This window comes from Electrona antarctica (assembly GCF_951216825.1).
Source record: "Electrona antarctica genome assembly, chromosome: 19".
In the NCBI taxonomy this organism is placed as follows: Eukaryota; Metazoa; Chordata; class Actinopteri; order Myctophiformes; family Myctophidae; genus Electrona; species Electrona antarctica.
Genome location: NC_136800.1, coordinates 8081638 through 8098072, shown reverse-complemented (window position 1 = coordinate 8098072; position 16435 = coordinate 8081638). Strand labels below are relative to the sequence as shown.

Below are 16435 nucleotides of genomic sequence, written 5' to 3'. Positions count from 1 at the left end.
ATGCCCACCAGTTCATCAAGTATGCCTGCCTGGTGGGTGGTGGTCCACCTGAAGTGAAGCCGCATCCACAGCTGTTGTTGTATGATAAAGGGGGAGGGGTTGATATTGTGATTTGTGATGTCACTACAGTATATCACTTTTTTTCATTGGCACATTTGACTGTCAAGGTTTCAGCCTCCAGGAAGAAAGGCTAAATACAAAGGCAAGACATCATTGCACATAACAACCATACCAAGGGGTCTAATGAAGTACTGTCACCTCATAAACGCATGAAGAAATACAAAAATCACGGCACTCCATCTTTAAGCTTCGGATTTTCTGTGTATAGTCCACGTTGACGTTTTCTCAATTGACATTATTTTAATTGTTTAAACTGCCAATACAGTATTCTATCTATCTATCTATCTATCTATCTATCGATGACCCCTGATCTGCATACACGTGTAAATATACGGTCAGAGTGGATTGCAGTTGATTTATAGCTAAGTCTTTACAGCTCTGTCAATTATTGTTTGCCGATCTGTACTTTAATCCTTTTCCTTGCTTGCACCTTTCTGAAATTACGTTTAACAAGGTTTACAAGGTGTTTGCAGGACACAGACACTTCAACTGTCCCATGTTGAAGGACATTTAGAGCACAACTATGTGGGGAAGGAAGCCAAAACACGAGTTTATTTTTCACTTAGTGTATTTCCTTTGTGGCACCATACTCTGCTTGGTGAGAAATTGTTTTTCTCTTGTAGATATAGTACAGTTTACAGTTTCTGATGAGATGATTAGACAAATAGGTTATATAACTTGTATTGTAATTGTGTACTTATGCCTGCAGTATTTAAATTGATTTTGTTTTGTGCCAATAAGTAATTCTCATTATTCCTATTTCATTCAGCCCACATCAAAAGTATTAGGTAAGTGTTTGCTGGAAATACACACGCCATTCAGTAAAATATTGAGTGTTACACAAAGATTGTAAAAATTAACACCCAGGATTTAGATTTCCTGCATCATTCTGCACATCATTTGAGTTTTACTGTTTTTCTTTTCTTCTACAGAATATGATGTGGATGGTGGAAGAGACCTTGACATTTTTGACATCAATGAAGGTTTGTCAACATCTGTTAATGCTGTTATTTTATAATTCTCTTTCCATTCTCCTTGCAATATTAAACTGACACAGGATGTTCTTGGTCTCTGTAGAGGCAGGCTTGGATCTCGTGGAGGGTGACATTGTGCTTGACGAGGTACGTGAAGTGGCTCTGAGTTAGCATTAAGCTGTACATGCGATTAAAGAAGAGTCACCTTGGCTAATTATGACTAATATATACAGTATGTTTGATTGTCTCTGATGATGACCGCTGCAGAAGCAAATGAGAAATTCCATAATAGGTGATGAGTACAGGTGGCCAAAGACCGTTCCATACTACATGGAGGATGACCTGGGTAAGAATCACATTCAAATACATAAAAATGGCTTGCTACCTCATGTCCAATTTTTTTGAGGAGCTGCTAGCCCCTCCTATATTCAGCTATTAGTGTAGATTTTCGTCTTACACAAACATTAAATTCCCATTGACAATGAATGGAGAATGTACGTCATATGTGTCTGAGCAAATCGACATGTTACCATGTGGTGATATACGATAAGAGCGCCCCTCACTTCACACGTGTTTTAACCACTTGAATTCCAGTTCCCAGCATCCCTATTCAGGGGGGTGGGGGGGTGACCATTAGCAAAAAAAAAGAAAAAAAAAAGATCTACTACAGAAGTACAGTTGGAACTCAGGCCTGTTTCACTAAGACTAGCGGGTTTAAGAAGTGATTAAGTGCAATCCTGCACAGTATATGATGTATTGTATGCCATCTGTTCATAGTCTATGATGTTGTCTTATGTTGCGTTCACATGGGCAGACGCAAAGAGGAATGGGAGTATCATTTGGAGCAGCTACATGCATCATTTTGTCTTTGCATCATTATGTCGCTGGCTTCCATTGACAATGACTGGTAGACTGTATCTTTGCGTCTGCCGGTGTGAACATACCACAAGTGTTCATATGATGTGTACATCATTTTATATGACTGACAACCCTCCCAGTGTTTAGTGTCCAGCACTTTAGCCTTTTGCTTTTAAATCACCTGATTGAGATAAAATGTTACAAATCCAATGCACTAATGCATTTAAGGTTTTTGCACAATGTATACAGTACTGTGGCAATTGCCTTCTGTTGCAGGTATTGTATGTATACAGTATATTTATATATACAATTATTGATAGGTTTTTTTTTTTGCAAACCAACCTATAAGGTTATTCAGATTCTCAGTAGCATAGATCCGCAGATTTAAGTGCCTCATGTGGACTGTGGAAGTGGAAAAACATTGAACTTTGAGCAAGCATAGATAAGTTTACAGGGATTTAGTTTAGATTTAACTTGTATATCCCATTGTTATGAAATGATCCATGGGGTGTGAAAGGTATATTTAATATATTCTCCCTTCTCTGCAGAGATCAACGCAAAAGGTGTTATACTGAAGGCCTTTGAACAGTATCGGCTTAAGACTTGTATTGACTTCCAGCCCTGGACTGGGGAGGCAAACTACATTTCCATCTTTAAAGGTTCAGGGTAAGACATACCCATAATCCTTTTCATGCTGATTTTCATATCTTTGAAATACAAGTTATTTTCGTTCAATTCCTGGCTGCATGTGGTGTCCCCGCCCCGGACACTCCAACAATCATCAGTTGGTGGTGTTCACGGATGGGATGCTGGGCTGGCGGGGGATTTATGTCCTACTAGAATCTAGTTTTGGGAATAAAAAGAGAGGGAGGAACTGTGGTATCTACTGTGACTGACTGATCATGGATGGACGGATAGATAGTTTCAGTAAATTGTGCTTAAAGGAGCATTCAGTGATTTGGGTGATTTGGAAAACCACCCAGTCCGCCCCGGTAACAAAATGTGCACATGCACACGCTCTACAGTGGGGGGAAGTGCAACAGCATGTGCACCAAGGCCCGCCCCCACACATGATTGGAGGAAGGCCCCTCTCATCCTGATTGGATGAAGGCTTTGCCACCCGCCACCAAAACTAGGGTTTTTTGACCCCAGGGGCTCACTGGGGACAGGGAGGAACTCCTTATATGGTCAGCACACTCTATAGTAGGGAGGATTATCCAAATAAAAAGAAAAAATAAGTGATATTTGAATGAAGCGAAATCACTGAATATACCTTTAAGTGAAAAATCAATCCATAGTACAAATGTACAGTATTAATAATTTGAGACCCTCTGAGGTTGATTGGACCTACAGTACTCCCACATGTGGTGTTTAATAATCAGGTGGCCCTGGGTATGAATGATTTCTTGAGGCACTTAAGGTGGAGCAGCCTTGTGAAATTAATGTATAATTTGCTGAACCTATACTTCTCTGACTAGCCAGATAGCATGCTTGTTCAAAGTCCATTTCTCTGCTGCCCTCACCAGAGTGTCCAGCGGGGAGGGGAACTTGACTTGACTCCTAGCCTCGTTTGGAACCTCACCCTCCGCTGTTAGCTCAGAGAAGAGGTTCCGTGGCAAGGTATCCCTGCACAGGGCGAAATGGGTCGAGGCGAGCCCTCCAGAAGTGGCAAAAACCCTTATAGCAGTATCGTATCCAAAAAGTGAAGGTATTTCTTCAGATTAATTAAATAAATAAATAATTAAAACTATCTTGTATGTAACTTAGGGTAATGGAAAGTAATTTTTTTAGAGCAGGGTGAAACAACCGCTTACAAAGCTTATGAAGAATCAGAATCAGAATCTTTATTGTCAGGTCACAAGTAAAAAAGTGGTTGTAATTCGTTTTTGTGCATATATAGTTGTCAGGCAGTACCATGTTTTCCCAATGCAAACTTATGGAAGCAGTACTGCGCATGCATCTGGGATGGGGGCTGACTGACTGGCTATATAAACAATTTTAGCCTGATTTAAGCGTTTGTTTCACCCCGCTCTAAAATTCTACTTTCCACTCCTAAGTTTATCATCTGTAGCTTTTTAGAAATACCTTTACTTTTTGGATACGATACTGCGAAAAGGGTTTTCGCCACTGCTTTTGGAGAGCTCGACCCATTTCGCCCTATGCAGGCATACCTTGCCACGGAAACTCTTCTCTGAGCTAACAGCGGAAGGTGAGGTTCCACACGGGGCTACTTGACATGCAAGTGACAATAAGTGACAGTAAATGTGTGTATCGGAGGAGGCACATTCATTCAACCTTTATTTAAATTCTCAGAGAGACCATTGAGGGAACCCCTCATTTACAATGATGCCGAGATTACATATAAACAATAAAAAACAGTAACTAAAAACAATTAGTTACAACAATCCGTTAAAACAATGATATATTCAGCAATCAGTTAAAACAGCAACATAGCCTACAGGTGATGGACGGTTATTGAGTATATTCCAATGACCAATTGATGCCAGCTAGGGTTTTAAGTTTAAGTTATTGTTGCAAGAGATTCCAAGAATCAGGTGCACCGATGCTGAAAGCAGCCTTTCCAAGTTCAGAGTTGGCAAAAGGGACCAGAAGGCCTAGCCAATCACCGGAGCGAGTTGCAATGCGACTAGGTTTCTGATGTAACATGGATGAAATATATGATTTTCAGACCAGGGCTTTATATATGAAGAGGTGCCAGTGATTATTATAAGACCAGCTCACATTATCATACAGGGTACAGTGATGAGTATCGTAGCTGTCACCAGTAATAAACCTCAGAGCTGAGTGGTAAACTGAGTCCAGAGGCTTGAGTGTGGAGGCAGCTGCATGACGATAGATTACGTCTCCATAGACTGGTGTGCAAGGTATGGTTTTAACTGGTTATTTATTAAAGACTCAAACATTTTTGAGAGACAGGGGAGTTTTGAAATTGTCCGGTAGTTATTGGGATCATTACTGTCACCCCCTTGTGCAGTGGGACAACAAGTGCTGATTTCCAAACATTGGGGACTACCTGGTGATGACAGAGACAAAGTAAATATAAAAGCAATGTGATCCACAATAAAAGATGCATGGTAGACTAAAAGACGAATCTACGGAGGGGTACTGTACGTGCCCTGGGCGCAGCCATTACTGTGGTGTACCATTAAGCGCAGCTTTACACCTCAGCACTGATTAGCTGGCCTACAGGGCACTGCTCCATGGATTCGTCTGTAGCCGCCCCAGGCCAACAATGGGGACAGCAGCAACAGGGACCACATGGGGAATTGGCACTGGCAACGACTACATTGGGAGAAATAAGAATGTTCTTGAGAAAGTTGATGCTTGGCCTGTGTGCTGGTTTTCATGGAAGTCTTGTTACTTCATCCCAAGATGTTTTTCCTCTGTGGGTAACCGGCACGTTGGGAAGCAGAGGTTGTCCATAGGGAGCGGCTGTGATCGCATTGCAACCATCGAACACGAGTTCCTTCATGCTCTGGGTTTCTGGCATGAGCAGTCCAGGTCGGACCGCGATGACTACGTCACTATCATGTGGGACCGCATCTCAGAAGGTATTGCCTATGTAGCCACACAATCTGATCTAAACCCTTAAAGAGTGGTCACTGATATGCCAAAATGCCTATGTTTTTCTCCTTGTGATCTCCTATCTGCCCCCCTTCCATTCTTCTTTCCCAGTGTGAACCGAGTGGTGCAACTCCCCTCTCCCCTTGCCTCTCTGTCTCTCTCTCTCTCTCTCTGTAATTAGCAGGCAACAGTGCAACACTATCTCTCTCTCTCTGTTTCTGGCACAACAGCGCCACTTTTTCCCCTACTGGTACTACTAAACATAGTCACATAGGTTAAGACATAGTCACATAGGTTAGGACGGACATTGCTGTTCCTTGGAGTGGTTGCACCACTCGAAAACAAATGTCGCATTATGTTAGTCCGACGTACCAATAGTCCGACATACGTGGCTGGTTAAGACTCACCCATGGCACCGACATACGTGGCCGGTTAAGACACATACGTGGCCGGTTAAGACACATACGTGGCCGGTTAAGACACATACGTGGCCGGTAAGACACATACGTGGCCGGTTAAGACACATACGTGGCTGGTTAAGACACATACGTGGCCGGTTAAGACACATACGTGGCCAGTTAAGACACATACGTGGCCGGTTAAGACACATACGTGGCCGGTTAAGACACATACGTGGCCGGTTAAGACACATACGTGGCCGGTTAAGACACATACGTGGCTGGTTAAGACACATACGTGGCTGGTTAAGACACATACGTGGCTGGTTAAGACTCACCCACTGCTCCGACTCACCTGTGGCTCCAGCGTGTCCGGTTAAGACTCACCCATGGCTCCGACATACGTGCTCACCTGTGGCTCCAGCGTGTCCGGTTAAGACTCACCCATGGCTTCCGGTTAGGGTTAGATGTCGGACTATTGCATGGCAGACTGTTAGGACGTCGGACCAAAGATATGCACCCCTTCTTTACACCTGGCTGTAAACCTGTGATATGACAATAAAAAAGGAACTTCCGATGAGTTTACACTGACCTCCATGATATCCATGTCTACACAAATGTGTAATGTGCCTGTTGTTTTTTGTCACATGCAAACTTCTTGCTACTAGAAGAAGCAGAAGCGGCGTAGGGAAAGTGACTACGTACATCTCCACAATGTTCAATTGGCTTGTAATATGTGACATGAAGAAATAATATGCCTCCCCTAGCAGTCAAAATATTCCTCCAATGCTAGTGTAGTAAATCGATTCCCTTCTCTCACTTGCTTGTGAGAACATTCTCACAGGCATAGCCACTCAATAATGAATAAACTAAGTTATTTATCTGAAGTGTGCAGTGATTAGTATGATTAATGTGCAGTGTAGTGTACTGGCATGGCTGATAAAAATAAGATAAAGAGCAGCTTAACTAAAGCTAATAAAATGGATAGCAAAGTGGATTGATTAATGTATTCTTCATTAGGATTATAATAAACTGTAACAGGTTAACCTTTGCATACGCCTGTAAGGTCGTTGAGGCTAGTGCAAGTGCTACGGCAAGTGCTACGGGCCAAGATGGAGTCTGAAGAGGTGGGTTTTCAGACTACGGTGGAGGATTGGGAGTGAGTTTGCTGTTCTGATTGCAATGGGAAGTTCATTCCATAGTTTTGGAGCCAGAAGGGAGAAGAGTTTGCGACAATTAAGGTTTCTGCCCAACGCGGCCCGAGAGTAATGCTTTGCTTGCGTTACACAGGTAGAGAACACAACTTCAACACCTACGACGACACCACCAGCAGCTCTCTGGGAGTGCCCTACGACTATGGCTCCATGATGCACTACAGTAAAAACGCCTTCCGCAACGGCACCGAGCCCACCATCGTCACAAAGATCGCCGCCTTCAGCGACGTGATCGGCCAGCGCATGGAGTTCAGCGACTATGACCTGCTCAAGCTGAGCCGTCTCTACAACTGCAGTAAGACCCTGTCCCGAGTCTATTCAAAGTATAGTCGATTTGATTGATTATAAGAAATAATCAATATGTAATATTGATGTAATAACATATTCAATCAATGATCGACCCCTATTTTGGGCATGTCATTATAAGCGAAACGTTTCAAAACATTTAAAAATGTTGGGAATTGTTGATCTCAAAACGGTACGAGCTTGTATATCTGCTATTTTTGATCAACATCATCTATAGTTCTATATGAACTATAGAGTATGATGATACTACGTTCCTTGAACGTTTGGGTTTCATTTCAGTGGTCTTGTCTTTGGTTACCTCTGTCAGTAACTTTAATAACAACTAATGCATTGCCAACTGCTATGAAATGATTCATAAACTGTATGCTTGCTTGCATGGAAATAGATCCATGGACATTTACAATAGGTCAAAGTTCTATTATGCCTGTTGTTGTTGCGGTGAGACATGTGTGTGTGTGTGTGTGTGTGTTTGTGTTTGTGTTTGTGTTTGTGTGTGTGTGTGTGTGTGTGTGTGTGTGTGTGTGTGTGTGTGTGTGTGTGTGTGTGTGTGTGTGTGCGTGCACGTGTTGTATATGTAGCCAAAAGCGCCACGTTCCTAGACTCCTGTGACTTTGAGCTGGAGAACATCTGTGGCATGGTGCAGGCTACACCTGCATCAGTGTTTGCGCCATGGACCAGAGTATCACAAGCTGCTGGCGGCCCCAGCACTGACTACTCCAACATGGGCCAATGCTCTGGTGAGAATACCCAGTGGTGAAGTATCGGCGCCCGCTGGTCCAGGTGCATGCCACATATAGGCTCTGGCCTGACGTGTCGCGTGTTCGAGTCCCGTTCATGACGACCTTTGCTGTATGTCTTCCCCCGTCTCTCCCTCCCTCTTTCCTGTCTAGCTTCACTTGAAACTATCAATAAAGGCAGAAAAGCAAAAAAACAAAAAGTATCAATAGTGCAATGTAGAACTACTCCCATGTTATACAAGTAAAAGTTCCGGAATTCAAAATGTACACGAGTAAAAGTACAAAAGCATTGGCATAAAAAAAAGTACCAAAAGTAGAAAGTACTCGTTACGCAGAATGTCCCATTTCATGTTTTCAAATGTGTAAAAAAAAACCTTGAAACTACAATCTCACAATGTGTCGTTCACAATGAGCTTGTAGATAAGCCATTTTCAAATGGCCAAAATGTATAGGGCTGAAGTGGTTAATGTATGTTTTGTAATCAAAATCAATATCTACAAAGTAACTAAAGTTTTCAAATACAGTAGTTATATGTAGTGGAGTAAAAGTACAACATTTGCCTCTGAAATGTAGTGGAGTAGAAGTAAAAGTACTGAAAATTTGATGTACTCAAGGAAAGTACAAATACCTCAAAATTGTACTTAAGTACAGTACATAAATAAGTAAATGTTACTTTCACCCCCACCCTCAACCAAACCTTGCTGCAACTACCAACTACCCATTCTGTGCACCATGACATCAAATAATTGTAGTGGAGTAAAAAGTACACTATTTGTCTCTGACAGTAGTAGTAGTAGTAGTTATGTAGAAGTGTAAAGTATCAAAAAAAGAAGGAAATAATCAAGTAACGTATGCATTTCAGAATTGAGAGAACACTTGAGCACTTGAGATATACTTTAGTTACTTCCCACCAGTGTTATTGTTATCAATTCCACTCTCACCCTGCATTCAAAGTACAAGTGTGTTTAATTGTGAAACAATTGACCACGTACTGATACTAATGGAGATAAAACTGTGTCATTATCTGCAGGCTCTGGCTATTTCATGCACTTTAACACTCGCAACTCCAGCCTCAACACGGCTGAACTTGAGACCAGGCTGCTCTACCCCAAACGAGGTTACCAGTGCCTGCAGTTCTTCTACTACAACAGTGGGGGCGCTGATGATGTCCTGCATATCTGGGTGCGAGAGTACGACAGCCTCAACCCCTACGGAGCCCTGCGCTTTATAAAGACAATAGATGGTGAATATACTACTGTATACTTTTAACAGAATTTGTTATTGTGCCGTTTCATTGGTAAAGCACATCATCTGCTTACTGCAGAGGAAACTAGGAGGGAAAATAGAAAATAGCAGATCTACAAGATCTACAAGATCACAACGATGCTTGTGCATTGTGATCCTGTGACATTTCAGGACAATGGGCTCTATGCACACACGTCATTTTGGAAACAAACTTCATTGGGCCCCCTTACTTCCTTCACAGGTGTTACCGATGATACTAATGAAGGCTCTGTTCCATTCTGGTCAAACAGAGTCAGGGTGCTGCTATTGTGCGTTTAGGCTCACTGGAAACACTACACCAGTGGGTCTCAAAAGTGTCCTTACGTGGGTTCCAAATGGCCCCGTACGGGTCTGTAACTCTGAGAGTTATGGGGGTCCTTGAAATTAAAATGTTTTAGAACCACTGTACACTAAACAGAACAGGGCATTAATTAGCATCAGTAACACCTGTGAAGGAAGTAGGGAAGGGGCCCGGAAGAGTTATTCTGCGTGCATAGAGCCCATTGTCCCGCATATGACACAGTTTAAATCAGGCTAATGGCGGATTTTCCTGTCACAGGTCTGCCACAAGATCAGTGGCAGTTGCACCACGTGAGTTTGGACGCGACGAAGAAGTTCAGAGTGGTGTTCCAGGGACTTAAAGGGTCCCCAGGTCCCTCCGTAGGGGGGCTGTCCCTGGACGACATCAACCTCTCCGAGACCCGCTGTCCAGAACACGTTTGGCGCGTGAAGAACTTCAGCCACGTCATGGAGAACACTCCGCCAGACACGAAGATCTACAGTCCTCCTTTCACCTCCAAGGAGGGTTACACCTACCAGATGGGCCTGTACCCGAGCGGAAACGCGGGGTACCCCGGCGAGCTTTCGGCCTACGCCCACCTGGTGGCCAGGGCTAACGACACGGGGCAGGTGTGGCCGTGCCCGTGGAAGCAGATCACCATGATGCTCATGGACCAGAACCCACACATCCAGCTGCGCATGTCCAACCAGCGCAGTGTCACCACAGACCCCACCAGGAAAATAACAGGTACAGAAACCTCTCTAAACTGAAGCAAGCTGATTTATGAACTCTGAGGATTCATCATACATGCTCTATGTTCCACTGGTTCCCAAACACTGGGTTTATTTTTTCCTAATATTCGTTTTTTTTTAATTAATTTAAAAAAAATAAAAGAAAGAAAAATAAATCATGAATCAAAAACAAATTCAATGATTGTTTTCAATGTAATTTGCATGAATAAAGAAAAGAAAAGTCTAAGAAATTCCATAAATTAGAAAACAAATGTTTAAGGAGTAGTGAAAATAGCCGATCTATATAAGCTCACAACGTGTCGCTTCACTTTGGGTTGTGAGCTTGTAGATCTGATGTTTTTACTATAGTTTTGGTCCTCAGCAAACGTGATCTCTTTTGGGTATCAAGCAAAAAAACGTTTGAGAACCAGACATTGCTCTATTCGGTCAAGTTGGGATGTTATACTCCCAAGTCAATGATATATATGATATCAGTTAATGTTGGTATTGTTTTTTTACATCTAGACTCTGACCGGTTTTACTGGGATGACCCTCGCAAGGTTGGTACCGAGGTGAATGCCGAAGACGGGAGCAGGTATTTCCGAGGGCCAGGATCAGGAACATCGGTGTACCTCACCCATCTCAGAGCCAAGAGCAGGGACTTCATCAAGGGTGGAGACGCCATCTTCCTCCTATCCATGGAAGGTATGAGAAGAAAAACGTTAAATTCAAATAAATTGAATACTTTATTAGACAGAAATGCAAACAGCAACAGGGTGACAGTCAGGCGCGGTCTAAAAGGATTTACACTAAAATCAGTCCTTGTTGCGGTCTTGTATCCATTCAAGTATTCAATTAATAGTAGGGAAAGTAGGGAAAAATCACACCCGTGTGAAGTGAGTGGTGCAACTCCGTGTGGGGTTCCCCGGAAGTTCCAGACCCCCAGGAACGCTGCCAGGGTGCCGCCCCGCGTCCGAAAAGGTCGAGAAATGACAGTCACCGTGTGGGGGTCCCCGTAACATCCAGAACCACAGGAACGTGACTGTTTTAAAGACAATAGATGGATTTATTTCTTTTTTTAAAGATATTTGTCTGGCTTTTTCTGCCTGGTCACCCCTCTAGTTTTGTGGCTGTGGATGTCTCTCTCATTTTTGGAGGTAATTAGTCATATATGCGGGTACTGAGGGATTTACCATTTGCCGCATTTACCGCATTTACCATTTTGAATGTCAATCCCATTTGCATTTTGGTTACATTACATGCCTGTAATATAAAAATGTTATATTACATGCATGTAATAAGGAAAAGGCCAGGGGGGGAAAAAACTGTCCTTGCGAAACAATTTCTGTAATCATTCTGTCCCCTACTTCGTCTATAGAAAACAGTCATGCTGCCATACAACATTAATTTGCCATGCAGTGCAGTGCCATAATGTTAATATACAATTAAATTAACACCACTAAGTGTTCCAGCAATTTAACCATTCACCGCCAGTGAAACATGATTGCATTACAGATTCACACATCCACTTCACCTGCCCTCAACGAGCACTACTACGTCACTACACAGTGCACACAGCAACTCTTTCCTCCACCCCTCTCTCTCCAGATGTGTCTCATCTCACGTTTCCCATGACAACCGCGTCACCCGTCACAAGCACCACCACCGGGCCGACTACCACCATCCCCACGCCAACTACACCACTCCCTGAACCTTGCTCCCTTGTGGAGTGCCAGAATGACGGAGTCTGTGTGGAGGTTGAGGGCAAAGCTGCTTGCAGGTGAGCACTTTTCTATTGCCAACATGCAGGTCTATGTACCTTTATGTCAACAGTGACAACTTGATTGATTGAATCAGAGCCATAGAGTAAGACAGAGTTACGACAACTCCGTTCACTTCATGGGGCCAGTCCAATGGCGGCTCTCCTACATAGACTTCTATTGGCGAATAGGGACACCGGAAGTTTACGGAATGCATTGGAGTCTATAGAGCAGTCCCGCTCCCTTTCATGACGACGACAGGCCCAGGAAATAATTCCCCATGCATTTTTTTCCAAAGACATTTCAAAAAGTATTTATTTAAAGATCACAATAAACAATAAACACAATATTTTGGACCAAACAAATAATTACAAAGAAGAAAAACAACAACAAAAAGTGTTGTACCCTGCCGTTTTGTTCCTTCTTTCTAATTATTTGTTCGGCCCAATTTTGTTTGTTTATCGTCATGATTTGTCACGATCTGAGTTGGCTTTGTCCGAAGCTTACAGATCTTTAAATAAATACTTTTTGAAATGTCTTTGGAAAAAAATGCATGGGGAATTATTTCCTGGGCCTGTCGTCGTCATGAAAGGGGGCGGGACTGCCTGTGACAGGCCTAAACATTCACTATCCTTTTCCCTCGTGGGAGTCTCGTCATGCCTTTGGCTTTGTAGATGAGCTGGGTGTTAATAATGTAATGATTTAAGTCCTCACAGAGTGTCGCATAGCTATTTTTGAAAGGTTTGGACAATAATAGTCTCTCGAGACAGACTGTTGACTCATCAAATGCCAAACACCAGGCTGTTGTCTTTTTTCAATGGTGGAAAGTAACTAAGTAATGTACTTAAGTACAATTTTGAGGTATTTGTACTCAGAGGCAAATATTGTACTTTTACTCCACTACAATTATTTGAGAACTTTACTAATTACTTTATAGGCCCTATATTGTGAAACGCGACATTCTGCATAATGAGTACTTTCCACTTTGGTACTTTAAGTAATTTTTATACCAATAGTTTTGTACTTTTACTTAAGTAAATTTGGAATACCGGACTCTAAGAGCATTTTGATTGCAGTATAGATACTTTTACTTAACCCTTTACCGCCCGCCGCCAATGCCTGAGTGTGGAGCCAGTGCCAGCAGAATACACGGAAAAAGCAGAGAAGAAGAACCGTGATCCGGCAGTTTGAACCAGAAGTGATAATCAGCCATTTTCTAGCAAAGGTCGTGGCTGTAATCTCAGCCTGGGCACACTTGAACTTCCATGCACGGACAGAAGAAGCTGTGTTTTACGTAATATCCGGCTTTTTAGACCAGGGGTTCTCAACGTTTTTGGCCGGGGACCCCCGGAAATGCTTTGGCCCCCTCCCGACCCTCAATATAAATTGACTGCTACAATAACCTTAAACCATTTTGGGCGGGAACCCCTTTTGGTGTTTTAAGCATTGTTATAATTTAGCTATTGAAAAATAGCAGATCTACAAGCTCATAGCGCGCCACCGAGTGGCGCGCTACGAGCTTGTAGGTCTGCTATTTTTGAAAAATCGTGAAAAAAAAATTAAAACATTTTTTTTTTTTTTTTAATAATTTGGGGACCCCCTAAAATAATTTGGCGACCCCCCGAGGGGTCGCGACCCACGGGTTGAGAACCCCTGTTTTAGACAGCTGGTGGATGGAAATTAAGCTCCACCCACGCGGCATGCCGCTGGGGCATCCCTTCCGGGAATCTGGCCAACGCGGCAACCTGCTACATGGGTGGAGCTTCATTTCCATCCACCAGCTGTCTAAAAAAACGGAAATGACGCAAAAGACAGCTTCTTCTGTCCGCGCATGGAATCTAAAGTGTGCCCTCTGACATCTGAAACATGAATTTGCTAACCGGGATGTCGAATTAATGTTTTATTAAGCTCTAAACATCGTCCTTTACCTCAGTCTGAGCTCTAAAGCCACTGAAGACTGCGTTCGAGCGCAATCGCCCACAGAGTTTTGAGATTTCGGCTGCTTCTACCATGGAAGCAAGCAGTGGCTATAGCGACGGAAGCTAAAATCCGGTAAAATTATTATTATTAATTCTGGATTAATACTCTTATCAAATCTTGTCTTCTTGTCATTGGCAAAGGAGGGTTTAATAGCTTACTACGATATATCTCGTGATTGTCATAGATTTATAAGTAAAGAATGCGAGTATATTGAGTACTTTTTCCCACCACCGGTCTTTTCGAATTATTTGTGGTTCTATTCCTCCCTCCGTCCACCAGGTGTGCTGTGGGAGACGACTGGTGGTACTACGGGGACAGGTGTCAGCACCAGGGTGACAGCATGGACGTGACCACCACGGCCGTGGCCGCCTCGGTGTCCGTGCTGGCCGTCATGCTGGCCGTCACCGCGGTCAGCGTCGTCTGTGTGAAGAGGAAGTACAAGAAGTTGCGCGGTGGTGGTGACGACGCAGGGATTACCCTGGGCAACGTGGATGCCATAAGCAAATTCTAGACGCACAATTTACAACAGTACGCTCTTCACCCATTAAGACCTGCTGACACTAGATTCCAAATCCTGACAGTTTTTAAAATATATATATATATATATATATATATATAAATATGTTTCTATGTCAGTGGTGCTCAAACTATTTCATGTCAAGGAGCCCCAGAATTATTATGTATTTGGCCGCGAGCCCCATTTGAAAACATGTTGTTCTGGGACACCCCCAGAAGCAAATATTTCAGTTAAAAAGTTCACCATGAAAGAATATGTATTCAAAGATTAGAGCCACATTTTCACGATTTTTCAAAAATAGCAGATCTACAGCTAGGGTTTAAAAAAATGAATGGTTAAAGTGGTATACTGTATATGGTGACACAGACGTGGCCTCAGGTCTAAATGGGTTCCAGAGCGACTTACAGTAAAGTAAGCAAGAACAAAAACATCTTAATACATCAAATGCATTTACATATTAGTCATCATGAATCATACATAAGCTAAGAACCTAACAGTGGAATATCTGTATAATGAAACTGCGTATACACTATAGAGTGCTATGTCTACATAAAAAAAATCTAAGTTACATAAGTTGAGCCTATGCATACGCATGTAAGGACGTCGACCTACAGCAGTGGTTTTCAACCCTTTTCATATCAAGGTCCATTATTTATTCAGCATTTGAGCGACGGACCACCGTTTTATGACATTTAGCCTCTCAGACTTTGAGTTTGTTTGGATACGATTGTGTCCACAATTCCATGCTATACTGATGATGTTGGTACAATTAGTTGAGATAAACATTGATCAAAATAATTATTCTACATTCTCTAATTGTGTAGACTTCTTGTAAATTCAAGTAATGCAGATGTTTAACAATAATTTAGCTCTTGAGTGTCAAATGAAACAAAATTTTGTTTAATTTTACACTCTCAAGAGATCTAATAAGGGTTCATTTGGTTACCAACTCTCCATCATTTAGCTGGGGACCACCTGGAACCCCTTCAAGGACCACTTGTGGTCCCCAGACCACTGGTTGAAAACCACTTAGGGGCCAGCAAGTGAACTCCGTGGCACCTTCAGAAGCATCTTGCACATTTCTGTGGGTATAGGAAACATTGATTATGGTGACAATGAAGCTGTGTTTTCCCATTGGATGTTCATATATTTTTTGGATTTAAATAATTTTCTTCAATGACTCCAATGTTGAATGTTCACATATTCACATGTAGGCATACTGTACTTGTTTGCACTGAAATTGACTGAATGAATGTGGCAGGCTGTAATATTAAAAAATATCGCCCCCCTCTGGCTGTCCAATGTAAAAAAAGTGTGCATTATAAAGTAAAATATATATCACATTTAAAGGTAAATGACAAATTATATTGTGGTTTTATTCTTAATAGTCAGTACTACCAGGGTTTCCCCTCAAGAGCCTAAATTGAAATTTGGAAAATAGCCGATCTGCAAGCTCTCAACGTCTTGTGATGTGACCCGTTGTGAACTTGTAAATTTGCCATTTTCCCTTCCCCCTGATATTTACTTCTCTACCCAATGTTTGGGAAATAGCTGGCTTCCATCCATCCATCCATCTTAAACCGCTTATCAGTAGTCGGGTCGCGGGGGCAACAGCTCCAGAGAGCTCCAGACTTCCCTCTCCAGGCAGAACAACATTAGTAACTTCATTCATGGGGGATCCCGAGGCATAA

At 42.5% G+C, this 16435-nt stretch overlaps 1 protein-coding gene across 1 annotated transcript; it reads left to right on the top strand.

Annotated features, from left to right (window-relative positions):
• mep1bb (meprin A subunit beta b) lies at window positions 1-14738 on the top strand (the record flags this gene model as incomplete). The annotated part of the gene is made up of 13 exons (XM_079530337.1): window positions 1-19; window positions 1026-1103; window positions 1198-1241; window positions 1362-1440; window positions 2501-2618; window positions 5346-5524; window positions 7226-7444; window positions 8034-8192; window positions 9223-9435; window positions 10036-10503; window positions 11013-11192; window positions 12096-12267; window positions 14507-14738. 13 exons carry the CDS (start codon window positions 1-3, stop codon window positions 14736-14738), a joined length of 2160 nt encoding a protein of 719 aa, XP_079386463.1.
• Between the last annotated feature and the right edge of the window lie 1697 nt (window positions 14739-16435).